This window comes from Filicampus tigris, chromosome 2, assembly GCF_054856515.1.
Source record: "Filicampus tigris isolate MCC_2025a chromosome 2, RoL_Ftig_1.0, whole genome shotgun sequence".
NCBI lineage: Eukaryota > Metazoa > Chordata > Actinopteri > Syngnathiformes > Syngnathidae > Filicampus > Filicampus tigris.
Window position 1 is genome coordinate 6,243,119 of NC_141218.1, and position 23,342 is coordinate 6,266,460.

The 23,342-nt window shown below is 42.7% G+C and overlaps 3 protein-coding genes across 5 annotated transcripts in view; 2 read left to right on the top strand and 1 right to left on the bottom strand.

The window, feature by feature from the left end:
* Positions 1–5,041: 5,041 nt before the first annotated feature.
* LOC147151056 (5,6-dihydroxyindole-2-carboxylic acid oxidase-like) lies at positions 5,042–11,064 on the top strand. The gene is made up of 7 exons (XM_086023442.1): positions 5,042–5,454; positions 6,318–6,640; positions 7,978–8,182; positions 8,247–8,414; positions 9,352–9,531; positions 9,609–9,755; positions 9,814–11,064. The coding sequence occupies exons 1-7, from the start codon at positions 5,097–5,099 to the stop codon at positions 9,999–10,001; spliced, it is 1,569 nt and encodes a 522-aa protein (XP_085879568.1). The 5' UTR covers positions 5,042–5,096; the 3' UTR covers positions 10,002–11,064.
* A 92-nt stretch (positions 11,065–11,156) lies between these two features.
* On the top strand, positions 11,157–15,544 carry lurap1l (leucine rich adaptor protein 1 like). The gene is made up of 2 exons (XM_086023443.1): positions 11,157–11,986; positions 13,552–15,544. Exons 1-2 carry the CDS (start codon positions 11,789–11,791, stop codon positions 13,927–13,929), a joined length of 576 nt encoding a protein of 191 aa, XP_085879569.1. The 5' UTR covers positions 11,157–11,788; the 3' UTR covers positions 13,930–15,544.
* Positions 15,545–22,242: 6,698 nt separating this feature from the next.
* The window catches only part of mpdz (multiple PDZ domain crumbs cell polarity complex component), a 29,307-nt gene continuing 28,207 nt past the window's right edge, over positions 22,243–23,342 (bottom strand). For all 3 annotated transcript variants that reach the window (XM_086017848.1, XM_086017847.1, XM_086017846.1), the window contains one exon: positions 22,243–22,896. In XM_086017848.1, coding sequence (XP_085873974.1) covers positions 22,626–22,896 — 271 coding nt within the window. In that variant the 3' untranslated portion in view covers positions 22,243–22,625. The remainder of the gene's footprint in view (positions 22,897–23,342) is intronic.

Genomic DNA, 23,342 nt, shown 5'->3' on the forward strand with positions numbered 1-23,342 from the left:
GGTTATACGTCCTTCTCTCATGGGCTCAGAATGTCAGATGACTCCCCGTCCCCCTCGTGAAATCATTTTAAAAAACAGTGCCGGGCCGTGTTTCCCAGGAAGAGCTATTCATTCTAAAACCTACAGTTTGTGTACCTATGTGATTGCATTATTATTCAGTGTCATCACTGTTATCAAAGCAGCTAGTGTGCATTTGTGTGTGTGTGTGTATGTCCTAAGTTGTAGTGAAAGCTGCATTATAAGAATATATCGTGTAATTTCATGGTCTATTTGACACTACATGTTCGTTGTTGACCTTTTGGAGCACAACAATATATTTTAACCCTAGAAAATGATCATAATATTTCACAAAACTGTTTCCCAAATACACGATTACAAAATGTGTAATAATGCATGTAAAATGATAGATACATCGAAAAAAATCTGCCAGTAATTCCATAATTACAACAATTCATATCGTCATTTTATAATAAGTTACCAAACATGCCCTGGAGGCACGACGGCGGCTCGGCAATGACGCCAATTGATGACATCACGCGGCCTCCCGACAGCTTTAATACTTTAACGCTTGCTTGTCACATCACATTTCCTTTTGAAACAAAGTTCAGTCCTCACAAGAGGCACAAGAGCCCACGTCATGGCATAAATGTCCAATTCTAGTTGCTTCAAAAGAGGGCGCGCTTTAAAAATGGATAACAAGTGGAGAGGCTTGCATAATTTATCGCGGTTTGTTACGCAAGCGTTCCTAATGGGAGTCCGACTGACTATTGTCTCCTCCAAATTGTCACCTGTATCGTAAAGTCTTTATGGGATGTCTGATTATGATTATGAGCGCATTAAAAACGCAGGTGGTTGCCACGTTCCTGTCAGAGGGCAGGCGGTGAGAAGGGAAAGAAGCGCGCCCTTCCCCAATCTCTTGTTGCCGCTACTTAGTCGGTGCTCGTGCTGAGCCAGCGCATTAGCCATGCAAACATCCATCCACAGTGCAGCCTGTCACTTATGCACAAGTCAGCGGAAACAATCGACGGGCCTGAGATGCCTTCCTCTGTCCGCTGCCGGCCTCGTTCGGCGAGCATTACTGCTTTCTTTGTCATCAAATATCATTTCATTGAAAAGGTGAAATGAATGTGTCAGTTGAGTCGGTCACAGCAGGCCCAACTAATTTGCTGCCTAGAAGGGCTGACGTAGGAAATGAGCGTAAATGATGAGGTAAACGATGTCCAGATCAAGTAAAATATGTTTCGTAAAATAGTAAAATAAGTGCGTTGTCAGGGTAGGAGCTTGTGTAGGAATGCACTCCCGACTTGTTTACCGCCTAAAAGGGCTGCTGTAGTAATTGAAAGACCAAGTAAAGAGAGTTCAGGTAAAGTGAAATATGTTACATAAAATAAGTCAGTTAAGAGTGTCTTGAAGGAACATAGGCCTTGTTAATTTCATCAACCAGGGGCACAACTGGGCCAGGCCCACCAAGCTAGCTGCCTGAAAGCGTTGCAGTAGGAAATGAGTCATTTTACACAAAAACAAGATTCTGGTGTTGAGAGGGCCTTTAAGGGATGTAGGCCAAACTAGTTTGCTTTAAGGGCTAGGAAATGCATGTTTTTAAAAAAATAAATAAAGAAGGGAAAAAGAGCAACCATGGTGCAGGTAAAGTAAAATGTGATTAGTAAAATAATCCTTGCATAGTCTTTCCACAGACTGTAGGCCTGATTAGTTAACTGCCTAAAAGGGCTGCTGTTGTAAATGCTTTTAAGAAAACAAGGTGCGGGCAAAGTACAATTTGTCAAGCAAAATAAGGTATATCGGCTTGACTTGTTCGTTGCCTAAAATGGCTGCACTGGGAACTGAATAAACAATTAGACATGGTTCAGGTCAAATAAATGGGTCAGTGCCTTGAAGGGATGTTGACCTTATTCCACAGGTGTCAAACTCTGGTTCTTGGAGAGCTACTATCCTGCATGTTTTAGATGTTTCCCTCCTACAACACACCTGATTCAAATGATCAGGCAAGTTGTGGCCCTCGAGAACCGGGGTTTGAAAACTCTGCCTTATTCATTTCACAAACCAGGGGCACAATTGGGCCAGACCCAACTAGTTAAAATTAATTAACTAAAAAGTCTGCTCGCTGTTTTTTTTTTTTTAGGAAGACAATAAACAAATTGTGTTAAGTCAAATAAATATTGTGTAGTGAACATCTTGAGGGAATGTAATCCCGACTAGTTGGCTGCCTAAAAGGGCAGCTGTGGCCCCAATAGAAGAAGTTGTTTACCGCAAGGGTTCTCATTAGGGGAGCGCGTCACCTATTTTGCGCAAGCGCCTCAAGGGGAAAAAGTCTTCAATGAAAGAAGTCCTGCGTGCATGGTGGTGACATCGTTAGCGCCAAGGAGCTTTGGCGTTTCTTTTGTGTTCTCAGGATGGGAGTCTTATCAAAGTTTCCCATCCGGAGCGCAGACGTGGCGCGGCACACAGATCAATGCCTGTCTATATTGAGAAGCCAATTAATTTCCTCCACCAGAGAAGTCGCGCATGCGCCAATTAGGCAAAGTTGAGTCAGTGTGGGTACACATTAGCATGGCGCCCAGGTGCATTGTGGGCATGTTGACGGGGGACACACTTTTTCAAAGCCCCTCCCCCGTCATGTAGGCAAGCCGGTTGCGTAATTATTAGTTATACGCAAAGATCTACTCGAGATGAATAGAAAACAATATGTGGTGCAATTAAAAAGTAAAATGAAGGACGTCACTGCCCTCCGCTGGTCGTCATATTACAATGCATGACAAAGCAAATATAATGGGTGCTGGTACAATAATAATAACAAGAGGAGTATATTACTGATATGGTAAGCATAAAAAACAAGGTGAAAGTAGATTAGAAGATATATATATATATATATATATATATATATATATATATATATATATATATATATATATATATATATATATATATATATATATACACACACATATATATATATATATATATATATATATATATATATATATATATACACACACATATATATTTGTATATATTTTTTATTTTTTCTCTTTTTATTTATATATATATATATTTGATATATATATATATATATATATTTATATTTATATATATATATATATATATATATATATATATATATATATATATATATATATATATATATGTGTATATGTGGCATGAATAAATGATTTAAAAATAAATGATTTAAAAAAAAATACACTTGTACAACTCAGTGGGAGAAATAGAAAGTGTGAAGGGAAGAACATGTGCACACCCTCTTATGACTAGTGATGTGGCTGTTTTCGGAATCAACCAGTCACACAAACTCACGTTAAATGGGAGTCATCACACACTTGCCACCATTTCAAGTGCCTCTGATTAACCCAGAGCAAAGATCAATTGCTCAAGTAGAATTTTTTTTTTTTAACTTGTGTATTTTTCCTTACAGCAGCTGCTGTTTTGAACTGTTCATACTTCCTTCCAACTTGTCTAAAGTTCAACCTTGGTTTCACTAGATAATTTTCTCAAATGCGTTGGGAAGATTTTAAGTGTGTTTTAGTAAAATTTTGATCAAAATAAATTGCATAAAAAGTAAAACAATGGAGTGCCTCAAACACACACACAGAAAGACCCTCAGGCCTTCAGTCATGACCTTCCATTCTGTGAGCAAAATCATATTTATCTATTTCATTATAATTTGACTGAAGATACCAATTCTATTATTTTACAATAGTGATGTACAGTTTTTATTTCATTCTTTTTGGTTCACTCCCGCATGTCCTGTGACGATCTCTCTTCCGTCGACACTTTCATCACGTGTGTTCATGTGTGCAAAGTTCCTGAGGCGGTGGGGGTGGGGTAGTCATATGAGGCGATGTGACTCGGCCTTTGTGGATAATCCTCGCCTTTGATTGTTAAAAAAGAAAAAAAGGCACAGTGTGAGTTATTCGCAGTGTTTCATATGACTGGTACTTGTCTTCTTTATTCCACCTGGTTATGTCTCATTGGAAGAAACAACGTTCAAAAGCCAATCTTGATATTCAGTTTAACGATGACAACGACTTGAAGCTTACAGGTTTCTGTCATCATCAAACACGGGAACTTCATGGACATAAGAGGAGGGTCATATTTTCCAAAGTATTCCCTGAGATCGAAGCTATGGCTTCATGTCGAAATCCTCACGGACCAATGTATTTATTTTTGTAAGTCAGTACATCTTTGTGTTTTTAAAAATGGTTTCATATATCTATGATATAGGTCGGCAAAACAAACTAGAAGTATGTTTATTTACTTTGTACTTGAATTTAAAATAAGTAGCTAACACCAAGTCGTAAACTTGCCTCATAACAGATTTTCTATTCAAAATAAGTATGCAACATTACACTTACGTGTTAAAGGGAAATTAATGGAGCATTGTAACTTTAGGTGAAAGAAAGGTACAGACACCCTGCGCACCCCCACACACACATTTTTCCATGTATTGAATATTTATCAGCGTTTTTTGAGAGTTTTTAGTGTTTAATTTTTCTTTTTTCTCCATGCATTTCAATAGGCATCACTGATACTTTTTTTTGCTATTCATTAGCGACTAGTCCCAGTCCCCCAAGAATAGCAGTGGGTGACTGTTGAAGTTGTTTAAAAAAATTGGTCCATCTTCTGATCAGATTGTTGATTGGTTATCGGTTTATTTCAATTTGAGATTGGTGATCGGCTCCAAAATCCTGATTGTTAAGCCTCATAGAATGTTTTTAGTTTAAAAACTGTTTTCAAGGAAGTAAAACGTCCAGCAAAGTACGGACAGCTGAGAAATCAACTTGATTACAAAGTATTTGTGTGTAAATGAATACACATTTGAATGAAGCTTTGTGACTTTTCTTTCGTCTTCACTGCCACAAAATCTCCAGGAGAGGAATTTGAGGGAGTACTGTACGATGTTAGTGTGCGTGATTGAATCACGCGGGCTGGGGCACCAAAAATCCGGGTAATCATGTGCTAATCCGCTATTTAAAGTCGCTTCACTTGTTTGGTTGGGTTGGGGGGCGTGGGGGCTGGCAAAAAGAACTCGGGAGCAGCTGGGCGCGATTCATTCCGACGCAATGTGGCGGTGCTGCTGTTTACTGGTCGTGCTGGGCTCGCTTCTGGCGAGCGCCCAATTCCCCAGAGAGTGCGTGACCCCCGAGGGGCTCCGTAGCGGCCAATGCTGCCCGTCCCCGCCGCTTCTCGACGCAGGCCCGTGCGGCTCCGGCGCGGGCCGCGGTCAGTGCACGTCCGTCACGGCGGACGCGCGCCCCCACGGCCCCCAGTACCCGCACGACGGACGGGACGACCGAGAGCGCTGGCCGGTCCGCTTCTTCAACAGGACGTGTCGCTGCAGCGGTAATTTCAGCGGCTACAATTGTGGACGGTGCAGACACGGCTGGGCTGGAGCCAACTGTGACCAGAGAGTGTCTGTGGGTGAGTGCGCTGCATGGACACAAAATTAGGTTCAACTACATGGAATTTCAAGTACTCTAAAAAATGGCTGAAATCGGTCTATTTTAGTTCTTGTATAAGTTGGCTATTCAGAAAAAAAAAAGTGGCATAAAAGGAAACAGTCTTTTAAAAAAAGTCATGGTTTTCTGGACAGTCAGGGAGAGTGAATTTTTGGGGACACCCTGTATTATATGAATGTTGAAATTTCACCTGATGAAAACAAATTAAAGATAGAAAACAACCTAAATTTGAATATCTATTTTATTGATATTCACCTGTATGTATTATAAAGAAGGATATCATCCTATTCACGGTTCAACAGGCCAAAGCTATGTCTAATATCAAAATATGGCACCATCTGGAGGCATCTTAGTGCAAAACAACTAAATTGAACTGAAGGAAAGGAGCTTCATTTAATCAGGCTATATCTCTGTCTATTAGCAATAAATGATTTGACAACATCTTGACAACAAATGTTTTTAGCACACATTTTGCCAATAGCTGTCAAGAAATGTTAAAAAGTCATTCTGACATCACACAGATTTGGGTGTGGTGCACCCATTGAACCCCCCCCCCTCCCCCCCACCATAAAACTCGGAAAAAATATTTTGCTTTGTTTTGAGAAAAAAAAGTTATTATTATTATATTGTTATTATCCTTGAAATGTGTAATAACTATACTACTTCCATAACACTGTTAGTTCCACACACCCCTAGGGGGAATCTCTGGTGTACCACTTTACAATGTGCAGAGTTAGCGTTACATGTTTGTTTGTTTTTTCAATTCCACAGTTATTAAACAGAATCACGCATGACTAACTGACTTCATCCCGGCTAATCTTCTAGTGAGGAGAAACGTGATGCAGCTCAGCGCCGCCGAGAAGCGGGCCTTTGTCAACGCGCTGGACCGGGCCAAGCGCACCGCGCACCCGGACCTTGTGATCGCCACCCGGCGCCACGCCGAGATTCTCGGGCCCGACGGCAACAGCACGCTCTTCGAGAACATCACCATCTACAACTACTTTGTGTGGAGCCATTACTACTCCGTCGGCAAGACCTTCCTGGGCGCCGGCCAGCCCAGTTTCGGAGGAGTGGATTTCTCCCATGAGGGTCCCGGGTTCGTCACCTGGCACCGGTACCACCTGCTCCAACTGGAGCGAGACATGCAAGTAAGCCAAAGGGCCACATTAGCACGCGACGGTTCCACTTTGACAGAGTTTGTTCAGGAAAATGAGTTTCACCACCAAAGGAAATCTGAATTAGGGATGCAACTTTCATGCCTTGGTCTTCAAAATAAATTAGACAATTTCTAATGAAACACTTTCTCAAGGGTGTGGATACAATCGCATTTCTCATCATCTAAACCAAGGCTGTCCAAACATTTTCATTTAAGGGCCACATACAGAAAAATGGAAGGATACAAGGGCCGCTTTGAATGTCTTTGACTTTAATTTATTAAACACACTGAAATCAAACAAGCAAGTCAAGCACCTATGTTTTGTTACCCGCTCTTCTCACTCTGCCCACTTCCACCAATTTTTATTTATTTTTTTAAAAACTAGCTATGCGGGCTGTGTCAAATTTTCGGTAAATGCCACGGGCTGCTGAAAAATGGATGTCAGGCAGCAAATGGCCCCCAAGCCGTAGTTTGAACAACTTTGATCTAAACCACTTCAGACATGTTTATCCATTCATTCATTCATACACTTACATATATACACACATACAACTCCCTCACCCTCATATCCCCCCTTCCCACTTGACCACCCTGCCAATCTCTTTCCCTCCTCCCTCCCTCACGTGCATGTGTTGAGTTACATTATAAATGTCATTTTAATGTGGTTGTATGTGCTGAATTTTTTTTCTCCAGCTTTGTACTATGCTCCTAACTTCCTTGGCAAACATTTTCAGACCCCCTTTTACCCTAACATTTGTAAAAAAAAAAAAGGAAAAAATATATAAATAAGTTCCTGGGATTGAATGTCTAGACTGTGGAAAGACATATAAATATGTCCCTGGCAGTAATGGAGCAAAATTCGAGAATTTCTTTCTTCATCCCCCCTCTTGTGTTGTCACCTTTTGAAACTAGGGGCACTGACTCAAGCGACTTGCCAGACTTCCCGTTCTGTCTCCCTCTACTGGTCATTGTTGTTTTTTTCATGTTTGTTGGACGGAGTGTTATTTAAATGAATTTTGTTGCCGTGTACTTCTGTGAATGTGCGATGGTGATACATTTTCAATCAATCAATCAATCAATCAATCAATCAATCAATCAATCAATCAATCAATCAATCAAAATGAAAAACACAGCAAATGTGTGCAGAATATAAACATAAACCCGTACCTGTGGATATACATACTGGATTTATACACGTATAATTTTGGGCTTCAAAATACAAAGTACAAAGTAAAGTAGTTCTTACTTCAAACTACAACACGTCACAATCCCAAACAATCTCTGAACTAGTCTGTTGTGTTCCTGTTGCGTTTGGTAAAAACCAACCAGGACATGCTGCAAGAGCCCACGTTCGCCCTGCCCTACTGGAACTTTGCCATCGGCGGCAGCACGTGCGACATTTGCACGGACGACCTGATGGGAGCGCGGAGCAGCTTCGACGCCGACTCGCTCAGCCCCAACTCCATCTTCTCACAGTGGAGGGTCATCTGCGAGAGCGTGGCCGACTACGACACACTGGGAACCGTCTGCAACAGTAAGGCCATTGGCCCTCGCCGACCGTACCACGAGGCTCTCCGCTCTTATGCGTCTCCTTGCAGGCACTGAGACGTCTCCGATAAGAAGGAACCCGGCGGGCAACGTCAACAGGCCGATGGTCCAGCGTCTCCCGGAACCTCAGGATGTGGCCGACTGTTTGCAAGTCAGTACTTTTGATACGGCGCCGTTCTACTCCACCTCCTCGGAAAGCTTCAGAAACACCATCGAAGGTGAGTCTGCAGGTTCGATTTCCATCAGTTTTGAATGGCCAAAGGCGCACCCATGACCTGGAACGTGGAGAAAGGCCTGAAGACTTTGTTCAGGCTTTCCTGTTCCACAGTGGAGGTTGTAGTGCCACCTTTTGGCAAACAATTTAGCTTTGGCATTCGTTGCTTTGATCGTTTTCCCCTTGAGAGATTTTAATCAGTATAATACACTTGTAAAAAATAAATACATAAACTTGACAACCGAACCCGTGCCAACCCGTGCCTTTTCCCCAAATGACTTTCTTCCACCTTATGATTGGCTCAAATTAAAAACCTCCTACCTATATTGGGTTTAGAACACCACCTTTTGCTTTGCTATGCCTGTTCCCCAAAGGACTCTCATCTGGCTTCTGATTGGCTGAAATAATGTTGGGGTTAAAGGGAAAAAGTCAACCCTAACAGCAGGCCCACTAGTTGAAACACGGCCTTCTGATTAATTTTGCGTTTGTTCGATATAAATTAAGCAGCAAAATGCACTAGTTTATAGCCATCTCTGGGGGCGGCCATTTTGTCTTCTTTCGATTGAAAATGACATCACAACTGCTCACAACGACCAATCACGGCTCACCTGTTTTCTGATCTGAACCTTGATTGGTCGTTGTGAGCAGCTGTGATGTCATTTTCAGTTGACAGAAGACAAAATGGCTGCCCCCTGAGATGGCTAAAAACGAGTGGATTAACACTTATTCCACAAACGCAATATTTACCAGAATGCCTTGTTTCAACAAGTGGACTTGCATAGAACATATTCCTGAAAAAAATATGTTTGGGTTGACTTCCACTTTAGAGGAGGACAGCTTGAGTTAAAAGTGAGTTAGCAAAATTCAACTGTCAGAATGCGTGACCTCAAGTTTCAAAGCAGTTAGCTTTTCAAAGTACAATTGTGTTTTGTGTTTTCTAGGCTATAGCGCCCCCCAGGGGAACTACGACCCCGCAGTAAGGAGCCTTCATAACTTGGCCCACCTGTTCCTGAACGGCACCGGGGGCCAGACCCACCTTTCGCCCAATGACCCCATCTTCGTCCTGCTTCACACCTACACGGACGCCATCTTTGACGAGTGGCTGCGGAGACACAGCCCAGGTGCGTTTTGATGACAAGAAATGCTTCATTACCGCTCTCTCGTCAGCACTGAGGATGACGCTGGACTTTCCTGGCAGAGTCGGCTGTGTATCCTGACCAAAATGCGCCGATTGGTCACAACCGGGGCTACAACATGGTTCCTTTCTGGCCTCCTGTGACCAATGCTGAGATGTTTGTAACGGCCCCCGAAAACCTCGGCTACTCTTACGAAGCTGAATGGCCAGGTATGCCAATAGTTTGCTGCTTAATTTTTACTGTTATTAATACAAATTTTTCCTCAAGGTCAACCTTTCACACTGACTGAAATGATCACAATGGGCATCATCGCCGCCCTGGTGGTCGTTGGCGCTGTGTTCGTGGCGACCACCTGTGCCATACGCGCCAGGTCCCGTAAGACGGAGGGATTCCAGCCGCTGCTCGGGGATCAGTACCAGCGATACGACGACGGCAAAAGCCAGTCAGCCGTTTGAGCTCCGGCCTTACCTGTGTGCCTTGTAATCTATTACTTGTAATATATTACTTGTAGCTTTAAGACAGTTCAAAATAAAAGTAGTTGGACGCTGTCAGAATGCAGAAGGTTTATTCTGCCTTTGTAGAACCTTCAACCAAAGTTTAGGATATACTGTATCATCTTCCAGGTGAACCAGCACTAGATTGCCTTTGCAAAAATTTTACTCAAGATTACTGTTACTTTCGAATAACAAGACTCGAGTAAAACTAAAAAAGAGTCCTCCTAATAATTACTTGAGTAAATCTTCTTTGAAAGAAAACTGGTAACTTCTGTTTTATTTTTTTAATTAGAGCAAGTATTGAAAAATAGCAAAAGGAATGTGTAAATGTATATATATATAATTAAAGTAATAGATTAAGTTTTAAAATTAATGTTATCATGTTAAGTGGTAAGAGCAAATATCCTTTTTTCCCCTTTTTAAAGTGATCCAGCAATAAACATTAGCCACTACTTTAGCAAGTTACTTCAAGACAACAGTAATGCAAGTCAAATGAAAAGAAAGCAAAAACAACACGCTATTTTACGTCATTTTATGTGGGGAAACCGGCGTCAAACCTTGGTAATGGCGCCATTGTGTCCGCAGGGGGCGCCCTAGCCCCATAAGTACACTAGTACGGGATAGCAAGAGAGGCGTTCAATGTCCCTTATTTACAACTACAAATTGAAATGTACTGCATGTGTTGTTGCGTTCCCGTTGCTTTTGGTCTGCTAAATTATTTTCTTTGGTTTTGTCGCCATTAAACGCTGTTTTTCAACTTCAAACTGTCATGAATTTACCAAGCAGGCAGGTGTACTCTCTTTAACTTATCTTGAATTTGTACCTGGGTCATTCCAGGGTTGCAGTATATCACTTGCTAGTGTGCTATTCAGTTTGTTGTTCCATGATCATTTTAGTTTTGATGTGACGCTGTGATTGTGGATGGTGTGTTGACTAGTGACTTGCCTACACCTGTCATTGCGTGGGTGTCTGTAAGCTTGTTCTTCTGCTTACGTAAAATTAAAGTGCATTCTACTCACACTGACATGTGATCGCCACAATATACACTACAAGTATACTGGTGAGAGAGAGAGAAAGAGAGAGAGAGAGAGAGAGAGAGAGAAAGAGAGAGAGAGAGAGAGAGAGTTCATGTTCAATGTATTTGCATTAATAATTGCTTGTTTTTAAACATTTATTTCGGTATGAATTTCCATTCAATGTTCACTAGCAATATATTTAATGAAATCATTATTTAAGGACGTTTGTTTCACAGTGGATTGCAATATTAAATATACTTTTGAGGAATAGTCTCGTTGAGCGGAACTCATCAAATTAGACATGGTTACTTAACGTTTTGGGTCATAAGAACAGGACAAAAAATGTGAAATAAATGTTCCGTTTTTCAAACATTTTGGTAGCCAGACATTAACTCCACGTGTGACTTGAACTGCACACGGAAGTGTGTTTGTTTAGGTAAACGACGTCTGATGTCACCGGCTCGGTTCACCTGTGCGGTGTCGGATTTCAGAAACAAGAGGGCGGACGAAGTGGGGGAGGCAACTCCGGGCGGACGGCTCGGACGGACGGAAGCAGAACGCTTCGATGGTAGGATTCTCCAACATTTCCACTCACTTGTTGCTGACTGTGAGCATGAATGAAGTCACACTCGCGACACACTAGCGTACAACTCCAGACGCAACGCAAGCCAGTATTTTCTTTTTACTTGAACAACGAATTTTGAATCATTTCACCGAGCGAGTCCACTTGTCATGGACGAAGGCGGCTGCGCGTTGCCCGAATTGAAAGACCTGGAGACCAAGTTGGGTCGCAAAGTTCCCGAAAGTCTCGTTCGCTCGCTCATGGGAGGCAGACAAGACAAGGCGACACCTCCGGCTGCGCGTCTCGGACACAATTCCGCCGACTTTGACCGGCTGGAGGGCAAAATCCTTTTCCTCAAACAAGAAATGGTGAGTGAAATTGCACATTTTCAGTATAGTATGTCCTTGATTTGTATATAAAAAACGGAAATCCGGAATCGGATAATACTCGGTCAAACTGACCCGGGTGTCAGAAATGCAAGAACACTGTATATATGTCATAAACTTAAGTGGTTCAATTTAGCCTGGAACATATTAAGCGCATTAACTGAAGCACAGCACTAAATAATAATGTCTGTTATAACTTCATGAACGTCTACCTGCCCCCTTTGAGTACTGCCTTGTGTTTCTCCTTCTGGTATTATTGTTTTGTTTTACATTCGTATTTTTTGTATTCTTATTATGTTACTCAAATAAATATTTCTGAACAGAACTGAAAAATAATAAATGTTCCTGAGTCAAATTGACCCGCCTGTCAAAGATGCAAAAACACAATGTATATGTCATTACCTTTAATGTGTCAGTTTGACCCGCTACATATCAAGTGGGTTAACTTAATGGCAGTAATAATATCTTGCTGGATCAAAATGACCCAGGTGTCATAAATGCAAGAACCCTTTTTTATATGTCATTAACCTAAATGGGTCCATGTCACCTGCAACATATCAAACAGGTTAAATTAAGAACAGCAATGTTCGTGGTTCAAATTGACCCAGGGTGTCATAAATGGTAAAGCACAGTTGACAGTCAATATTTAGTGCAGTGCTTCTCGTGTATGAGGGTTTTTTGGATAAACTCTTAAGTGGGTATATTTGACCCATGATGCAAATATCACATTGAACTGTGAGTAGCATAAGGGTGACATTTGAGATTTTAATATGTGTTATTGAGTATTATTGAAAAATGCATGGAAACACCAAGCATAACGTGTGCGATCTTGCACTGTTTCAATTGCTATGCGCATTCAAAACAGATTGGTTATCAAGTCGGCTGTTATATGCAAAGATTCTGGCCATGATTCATGAACCATTTGCAACTTTGTTAAAGGCCAATATGGCAATTTCAAGACCATGTGTTGTTTAAGGCTACAAAAGGTATTAGGCCCCCCCAAGCAGATGGTTTTGAAGATTCTGGGATTTGAGCTGATAGTCTTTGTTGATCTGATGTCTGAGATAAAATGCAGGATACTGTCTATTTCTTGGCTGTGCCTTTATTGTTTTTGGGTCTCTTGGTTTTCAAGAGATTCTCAATAATGTTTTTCAGTTCCAGCAACCTGTTTAACTTGGCAACATGAAATTTGGTAGGCATGTCAATCACAAGGCGTCCCACAAAAAAGTCTCAAGTGGATACAACCGAAAAGACACAGGAAGTTTGCTGTTTTTGGTTTGAAGCAACCATTTCAGGGTCATTTTTTCCATTGCCTCTTAGAAGACAAGCTTGTCCCAGATATTTAATTTCATATGTATTTTTTACCCTTTATTATTGCAAGTATATGCTGGTACTTTTTTGAATACATATATTTGGCGATTACTATTACTTTGTACCTTCAGCAACAGCTTCTTTGAATTTGAGATCGTCAGTGTTTTAATGTAATTTGTTCACATTGACCCAGAGGCGAAACAAACCGTTGTAAATCCTTCCCCCGTGTGACGCAGGCGAACCTGCGCGCCATCGACGTGAAGCTGATGCAGCAGCTCATGTCCATCAACGAGGGCATCGAGTCCATCCGCTGGGTGATCGACAAAGGTGACACGGTCAGCCAAGACGGCAGCCTGACGGGCAGCCTGTACAGCCTGTCGGACAGCCAGGACGGCGGCTCGTTGCCGGGCAGCCTCAGCAGCCTGAACGACGCCAACAGCGACGAGCTGGACGCGCTGTCGGTGGGCAGCTACCTGGACACGCTTGCCGAGGACCTCCGGGAAGACCTTTCGCCCACCAACCTGGACTACTTTGTGGATAATTCCGGGGGCGCCTTCAGCAAATCTCCAGTGAAACTGAGGGTGGAATCGGATGAATACTACTGCTTTGGATAAACATGATTCGAGTTGCGATATTTACCGTTTTGTGTGTGTGGTCTTAAATTAACATCGCTGACTCACCTGTGTGACTTTTTGTTTTACTTTGAAACTAGCCACACCTCAACAAACTACTTGCGGTCACACCCTTACTTACGTTTTTTTAAGGTTGGTAACATTTGCAGCTGTCCTCCGGTTCTGTTGGGTGCAAACGTCATATTTATTTACCACCACTGTATTTATTTACCTCCGTTTTTTTGTTGTTGGTGTTACTGGTTTGTACACTGGGGTGGTGCCCTCAGACCGATGGACCCTCGACTTTTACAGTTTGGGAACATCTGGATCCTTTTAGGGATCGAAACAGTACTTTGGAGTTTTTGGGGGTACCTCGAGACAATAAAAGATGACTTAATTTTGGTGGCTACATTCAAATGTACTTTTAAAGCCTTGATACTTGACTTTTAGAGCCTGGGAATAGACAGCACCTGTATCCCCCCCCTTGCAAGGAAACAGTATCTTGGAGTCCTATATTTCGATCTGGTAAAAGACGTCATGACTCTAGCCGGATTTTCTGACACGCACCCAGCGTTGTACCTTTTCAGGGGTACAACGGCTTGTCACGTGGGTTCTACCGTCCGAGTTAAGACTTTCAGACCCTTGTCTGTTGGCTTTTGCAGCCTGTACACTTTGAGGGTTGCAAACAATACCTGTTAGAGTCCAATGATTAGTCCTAAGTGGGAGATATTTCACATTGATACACTAATGAATGATACTTGGAAGAGGTATGATGTCTTGTCACTAGTGTGGTACCCTGATGGTTAGGATTTTTGGGTTATTAGCCCACTGTTAAGTTTTTTAAAATTTGGGAATATATCTTTTTATCTTTTTAGACTCCGAATGGTACCTCAAAATCCATTTATTAGGTCTTTGAAATGTTACTGTGTATTTACTTTTCTGGCGTACTCTTGGTAAAATGTTTCTTTGTACCTCTTAAGGGCTAACTTCTCATCTGCTACTTTTGTACCCTCAGCACTCGACATTTCCCGCTTGGGATCATGCCTGTGTCCTTCGAGTCTCGTAAAAGGGTACTAGCCATGACTTGGGAGTGCAATAAGTACTCCACTGCACTAGTGTAGATTTGTGAGGTGTAGAAGTGGGTTATCCCTACTTCTCTAAGCTACAATCTACAGACAACTTCAGGAAAGAAGAAGATTAGGATAGAACAGCCATTTGTACAATTGGACTCGGCTGCATACTGAGTGATTTGAGATGCTTAAACTTTTAGTTCCATGGATCTGAATCAAGAGCAGAAGGACACAGTAGTCTTAAACAAAGAACCAAAGATTAGTTGCACATTTAAAGCACATAAGAATGCTTGACTGAAAACCAAAGCAATTTGATTGTCTCGTAGATAACGTGAGCTTGGAGGGTTGGGGAGCTGTTGATGGCGGGCACATGTGAAACACATGTCGTGTTTGTCAGCACATTTCCAAATGTCCTTTGTTATCGATTTGTACGTAAACATGTTGCGTTTTAGCTTTCTGTTGTGCCAGACGCTGATTTGTTTTGTACTCAGTACTGATTGGTGATGTTAAGCAAATGACATGATAATATATTGTGATGTGTTACACAACGTTTACTGTCCTTTCTTTTTTGGTCCCATTAGCTCCACGCAGATATACTCGCCTTAATCCAGACACATTCGACATGCTTGTAACTTTATTTTGCAAGTTGAAGGCAGCTTAATTCGGTTCTATGCTGCCTTTATCTCTTTCAGGTTTTCGCAAGCTTTAATCTCCATTGAAATCCGGTCCAAACCAAAGAATCTACTGAATGGAGCACCCAAAAGAAATTTGACTATTAAGACGACTGCAACTAAGCAGGTTCTGCTCGTTTGTCATCTTTTGGGATGATCCCTGGCGTCTCTATACAGTAATCGTACTGGATGTGTGACGTTTCTTCTATAGTTCTCCCAACCACAGCGTGCAAATACCCAACCAGATGAAGTGCCCGCAATCACTGTTTAGTCGTTGTGACTAAGTCCAATTACAATTCCTTACAGTTGAAACTGCGGCGTGCAGCAGTGAGCCATTAGCAAATTAGACACAGCGGCCGGCTGGGCCCTGTGCCCAAAAATGTAACTCGACACCGTCTGGAATCTGGGAAACTTGTCGCCAATGCGACCAAATGAGGATCCAGGATATGGGTTATTTGAGTAAAGGGATGGGGTGGGGGTGAGAGTGGGGTTAAGGGGTAAGTAAACTCTACTGTCAAACGGCTTTATCCTGATTTAATTAGTGGTCTACGTCTTCTAATCGCACACAGAAAAACAACGGAGTCGTGTATGTAAATAGGCTACTATTCATGGCGGTTTATTTGGGACACTTAACAGTTGTTTGGATCATATTGAATGACTATTTGTGTTCAGTCTGGAATCGCTCGGGTGCGTTGGTCAAAACAGAAAAGGCAGAGCAAGGCGCTGGGGCAGCATCTTCGGAAACCAAAGTATCCATTGGTGCGTTGCCGATGAAGGGGTAATCAAAAGAGCGTTTTGAAAAAAGAAACTCCGACCCTTCTAGGGATAATTCTGCGATATAAACAAAGTTTTTGCTAATCCTGAGAATTCAATGGATAGTTAAATGTTGCAGTTTTGTCGGGTTGTTGCAAGAGTTCACTGGGTACAGAAGTCAATTTCTTGCGTTCTATATTCAGGAAGGGGCCCGACCCCCCCCCCCCCCCCCCCCCTCTCTCTGTGGGAGCAATTTGAAAATGTCCTCTTCATTTGCGTGTGAGTCATTTCAGTCAGAGATAGGGATGAAAATGCGTTGTCACAGAGGCTTTTGAAGCCGGACTCCCGCGTGTATTTTTACAAATGCGCTGGGCTTTTTTTCCTCAAATCCTTTTTGAACGTAAACATTCCCGTTCTCACGCTGCCGATTTGACGGCCACGGAGGGCTCTCGTGAAAGCCCCAAAAAGGTCAATAGTCTTTTCCGAGCGTTTCCTGGCAACGCGCCGCAGGTCGTTTAAAGGGAGTAGCGTGGCGGTTTGCAAACACGCTTCACTAAAATGTGTCCCCGTGGACAAATTCTTTGAGCACTCATTCATGTGAAATAAAAGGCAACTCGGGGTCACTTGGAGGAGCATGCCTATTGACTGACCCTTTAAGTCCAGGAGATAAACCGCAAAAGGGTGAGACGTTATTAATCGTGCGACCTGCGTTGGCTTTTCTAATGGAACGTTGGAAGGAGACTCTGCCGAGTTCGGATTTGTCTTCAGGTTTTATGGACTCATAAAGAATTCTGCTGAGGAACTGAATATTTGCGCCATCCCGCAAGCCCTTTATGTGGAAACTCCGATGCGCAAAGCCATTCTGCAGCCGCCTTGCCACAACAGGATTCCATTTTACAGACTTGCTTCCGTACGTCGTCGCACCCTACCAAGGGAATGAGACATAATGCTCCTCGAGGAAGTACAGTCCATCTCACAGTCTCATTCTGGTACATACTCATTAAGGATTTTCACTTCTTAACTGATTCTTTCTTTTTTAACATGATGTGGTATATCACCGTGTTCTTGCTGTTCTGGTAGTGTGTCTTGTACTTGAGTTGACAGATCGCAGACTTGGCTATCTCTAGCTGTCTGTCGTAGTGCTAGGATTGACCTGTGAGCGGCCGCATCCCATCCCACTGCACTCGCATTTTTAAAATGTGTTTCGTTTTTTTTTTTTACGCGTTCTGCTAATTATAAGGAGTGTCAGTTACTGGCAGACGCTGACTATTCGCAGTTGGGCTCAGGTCCTTATCTCCCGCAAATCGCAGGGTTTCGCGCTAGTTATGAGACCGTCTGAAGCCATTACGCAGAGCATAAAGGAGAAAGTTATCCAAAAAGGTTGTCTCTGAATCGACTTTTGGATTTAGTCAGAGGACCTTGTCTTGATTGGTGATTTCTCTTTGCGGGTGTTACCCAACCACGATGGAGCCAAGGCTTTTTACATCGATCTAAAACGTGGGCTAGCTACCAAAAATACCCCCCAAAAAGTACTGAAATAATGATTAGTGGTGTTAGCCGAAGAGCATTTCTTTGTTCTGTACGGCTGCCAAAACAAATCACTGTCACGGAGCAAAGATGTGGTAGTAAACAATGAACACCAATAAATAAAAATGGCACACTTGATGATCTCTCGCAGTACAGTTGTTGGGAATCACTGTTCATGCAACCTTTACTCTCCTGGAAAGGATCTTGTCAGAAAACAACAACTTGTGGTGTTTCCCATTCTTTATTACAGCAATATAGAAGCTACCAGGTAGTTTTTGTGGAAGGCCGGGTCATGCCTTACTCTTCCTTTTCATATATCAGCAGAAAGAGCAGCAATTTGTCCCGCCGTCCTTTCGCACGGGCTTAAAAAGCTCTCTGGGAGTCGCGCGCCAGTGATTCTAGGTAATCATTAACGAGCAAGCCGGAGGCAGCTGGAACAATGCGAGCTCAGCTATCAGTCTGAGCGAGCGCAGCCGGGGCAAAGTGATAATTGCTAACGCTGCGGTCACACTCCTGCACCGCACTATTGATCGCAGGCTTGGCTGCGTTTGAGGGGCTTGCACAAGACAGTCGTTACCGAACCACGTGACAGTGACACACTGCTGTACTGAAGGCTATCAGTAACAGACAGTTAATAGGATTTGCACCCCCCCCCCCCCCACACACACACGTCTCGATCCCCCCCCCGCACCCTCACCCCCTTTGCACATAAAGAAAGAACTGACTGTTAGTCCATGCTGGGAGGCATCACAGGAGTAGGCCGAGACAGGTGGCTATCCCCATAGGGAATGTTTATGGGGGCTGGGGAGGCCCAATTGCTGGCATACATTCGACAAAAAACAAAAAACAAAAAAACATGTTTCAGTAACGTGAGACAGCTTTCATTTATTCAACTCATTGAATTCAGTTGAAAGCAAGTACATCAGAGAGGCATTACGCATAACTGGGACCTTGTTATTTTTCAATATGCTTGTTTGTTTGTGCTGCATAATAAGGAAACCCATCCATCCAATTTTCTGTCTGGCTTGTCCTCGTTATTCTAACAAGGCCGAAGCTCCTCAGCAGCATTCTAATTCCGACAGCCATGCCAGTGAAACCTGAGTGCAAAATAATCTAGGGAGCTCCATGTTGTCCAACAAAGGTGGCTGAGAAAATCCTCAAAATCACTTAGCTTGATAGGATTACCAAGCGAGAGGTGCTTAACAGGAGTAAATGGCGTTTACTGACAAAAAACTGTCACACAAAAGTGGACACGTTCTGTGCATGTCACAGCACCAAAATCTCTCCGTGGCAATGGAATGGACCCAAGTCAAGCCAAGACGGGCACAGCGGGAGGAGCAGCACAATGAACTGAATTGAAGCATTCGAGCGGAACTAAACTCAAGATGTCAAATTTTCTCTTACCTTCTAAACGTGCAGATCGTCATTATTAGCTGCTGCTTCGTTAAATCTACAAAGTATTTCTTCTCAGACAACCTATTGAAAACATCATTTTGGGGGGGGGGATTGGGCGCGGAACTGATAAATGGTATGTCCATTCAGTTCAATGGGGAAAGATGATTTGGGATACGAGTGTTTTGAGTCACGAGCGCGGTCATGGAACAGGTTAAATTCTTATCTCAAAGCGACACTACTGGAAGCTGTTTCTAAGAATGCGTTTTGGTTCCCAACCTGTCACGTTGTGGCAGTGTCGCTGTCCAGCCTTGAGGTGACATCGTGCACGTCAACAAACACACACACACATTTGTGCGACTCACAATCATATTTTGATATCCGACCTCCCTGTTGGAACAAGCACAGCAACCGCGCCTCGCAGGCCTGCTGACAAGTTTGATTGCTCGCTTGTGTTCTCTGTCTCTATCTTGAAGGTGGAGAGCGTATCAAACGCCCGCGAGAGTTTCGAGGAGAGATCGTCATCAACCGCACTAGCGCCAAATTGTTGGGAGATGAGGTCAGGATCTGTTGCGCAAGTCATACTGTCACCTTTTATAAAGTGCACAGGTAATGCTCTCAGCAACATTTAGGCTTTCAAATCACGCGACTTGGCTCGGGTCACATGATTTGACCTATTTTTTTTTTTTTTTTTTCATTGTGGATATCTCTTACTTCAGTTTGGGATATTGACAATTTGATTAAGGCTAGCCTTAATCTGAGTTACAGATATCTACAACTTCATTTTGCCTAGTTGGAAAGGACATAGATATCTTTATGTAGTTATCTGAAATATTCGTTTTGACTTTGCAAAATGGAATTGAACACATATCCAGTCTCGCTGTTTGTTAAAACAGTGACGACATCCCTGCATTCCGATTGGTCCGGGTAATGAGACCAATCTGATTGTGGTACTGATATGCGTACGGCGCTGTCATGGCATCATCGCAGCGAGGGCCAGAGGCATCCAACGTGTTTCCATCCTGGTGTCAAATCAATAGGACAAACCCAACGATGCGGCTCATGATTGACACTCTGTTGGAGGTCGAATGCAGGCGACACACTCCACCTTCGGCAAACATCAGCCGGCAGGCTCGGCTCACCGCATGACTTTGCGCACGGCTCATAAAGCGATGATTACACACTAAAAGCCTTAACGCGCCCCGGTCGTGATGTCATTCCATGCTGCAACTGCAAGGCAAACATACCAGGAGGAACGTGTGCGAAGATCTCCGGAATGCCCTAAAGACCTTGGACACCTCGCCGTTGTGTCCGCATAGTGTAGCTGCCCTTATACAATCGCTTTTTCACACGTTTGTAATGCAAACATGGAAAAAGTACAGGGGTGGAAACAATGTAAACAATGCTGTTAACATGACTAACATTGCGTATATGTTTAGTACAGTTACTACTATGTAAAATAAGCACCATTTGCCGTAGGGGCACCCTCTAAAAAAAAGCCCCGCCCCCACCACAAAAAAAAAAAGAAAAAAAGAAATGGGGGCTTCCAGACACCTGTAAAAGAAATTTCCCCAAAACTAAAACAAAATCATCCAAAATTGGAACTGGGAAGTGACACAATGAAGAATATTTTTCAAGTTCAAACGTTGATGTTATCACTGCAGGCCCACATGTGCGATGAGGAAGCCCGTTTAAAAGGGCCCGTCCAGACTTGAGTAAAGACTCTGCCATTTTAGTGAGGGTGGGGCTCGGGCTCAGGGTGCGAGGGAGCGGGCGCACCAACAACAGGTGCTCTCTCGCAGCTGTCCCGTCTGACTTGGAGGTGAAAGAGTCACGCCAAGGGAATCTCTCGTTGTTTCTCTTTTACAACCCCACACGAAAGGAACGTCTCGACTCGGGGGACAACCCCCCCACACACACACACACAAAAACAAGTGTCAATCAACTGTGGCTGTTATTTACTGCAACTTTGTAAGGACAGTCTTTCTAGGTATTGAGGTTTGCTTCCAGTGTGCAACACCTTTATTACACTGATAGCATACCATAATGAAATGCTGACATTTGACCATTTTGAATAGGAATTGAGATACCTCACCAAAAGTTTGGATACGGACTCTTTCAATTAAAGGAAAAACACTCAACATCATATAATTTTGAACTGGATTGAAGAACCTGACCAAATAGCTTCAATGCACACTTTCAATTTAGGGCAGCTCATTTGAATATTTGAAAACAGGACTGAAAAAACGGACCTAATTGTGGACTCTTTCAAGTTTAGTGAGTTTTTTTTTTTTTTTTTTTTTTTACATTTGGCCTGTTTGAACAGCACTGAGAAAACTGAATTCACATTTTCTTATACTTAAAAGCCACCATGCCATTTTTTTCATCAAATAATTTGAGCAGACAAAATGACTGAGTCAATTTATTTGAATAGTTATTATTGATATTCAATCCAGTGTGAAGAAATGGAATTCTGCTGAGGAAGCACTCGAATCACATTTAACTCATTCACTTTTCAGACCCTCTTTTACGGTAACGTTTGTTAAAAATAGAAAAAAATATCAATAAATCCCTAGGATTGAATGGCTGGACTGTAAAAAGACAAATAAATGGAAGTGAGTGCGTTAAATTGGTACGACAGCCAGATGAGACATTGAACAATAAGGACGGCGCATTCATTTTTTTTTTTTTTAAAGTCCCTGTAAAGTGAAAATAATCTTTAGATGAGGCTTCAAAATTGTGAAAAAGTAAGGTGCAGTCAACTCTCTGGCTGACAAGTTGGACTTTCTTTTTCCCACTTTATTTTATAGTGGGTGAGGGGCCGCTCATTGCTGATGCCCAAGTGTGTCATTGGGCTCCGTTTGAGCCACGCCCCCCCACCAAAAAAATCTGAAAAACTGAAATGTTGAAAAACATTTTAATGCTCTACAAGTGAGTCCTACATAGTTCAGTCTTTGCATGTTTTCAGCAATTATTTTCAAACATGTATGATGCATTTAAAAACATTAGTTTGATTTTGACTTTAAGTGGACTTTATAGAAACACTGGCACAATGGCTTGGGATCATTGTTGTCTGCGCTAATACTTTTAGTGAGGGGGGGGGGGAAATCCAACACTGATATAATGCATGACAAACATTTAGCAGCACTATGTCGTCACTGAGGTCCGGCGTGTGCTCAAAACGGGAACTGGAATGATAATGTCAGATAATTTAGCCCATGGCTCATTTGACTTTAACCGTTGGGTGTTTCAGTCAACACGCACTAGGGGAATGTTGGCAACGTGGCTAGGACAGCACAGTGAGCGTAACGCTGCCTTTGGTCCTCTTCAGGATGCCCACGGCCTCCTCGTGCGTGACGCCCTCCAGCGGCTGCCCGTTGACCGCCATGATCTGGTCGCCCCGCTTCAGGCGGCCGTCCTCCGCCGCCGCCCCCTTGCCAAAAACCGTCTTGACGTAGATGGGCAGGTCTCCGTGGGGGCTGCCGTAGCCTCCGACGATGCTGAAGCCCAGCCCGTCCGGCCCTCTCTCCAGCGTGATGCTCTTGTATTGAGGAGGGCTGACGGGAACGCGGAAACACAATCAAAATTTGGCCTTTGCAAAAGCGGTCACTGAGAGGGTCAACACTGTTACGATAACAGTAAGAATAATAATCGTTATAGGAATTCAAGTCCCAAATGGGGACTGGGTAGCCAGAATTTAAACAAACAAAAATTATAACAAGCTCTGATCCTGGCTAATAAATCGTCGATTTAGGAGTTAGCTAAAAAGAAAGGGTCGAGACTAATAATAATAATGATAATAACAACAACAACAATAAAAGCTCCCTTTCAAAGGTGGTTTAGTAGCAGAAATCAAAGCTTATAACAATAAAAAATATGATTAAGTATCCAGTATTAAAACTAATAATAAAAAGAACACTGGTCAACATTTTTTTTTTACTACATGTGTTAATCTAAGACATTTTTTTTTCGCTGATTCCAAATCTGCTCTTGCCTTTTCTCT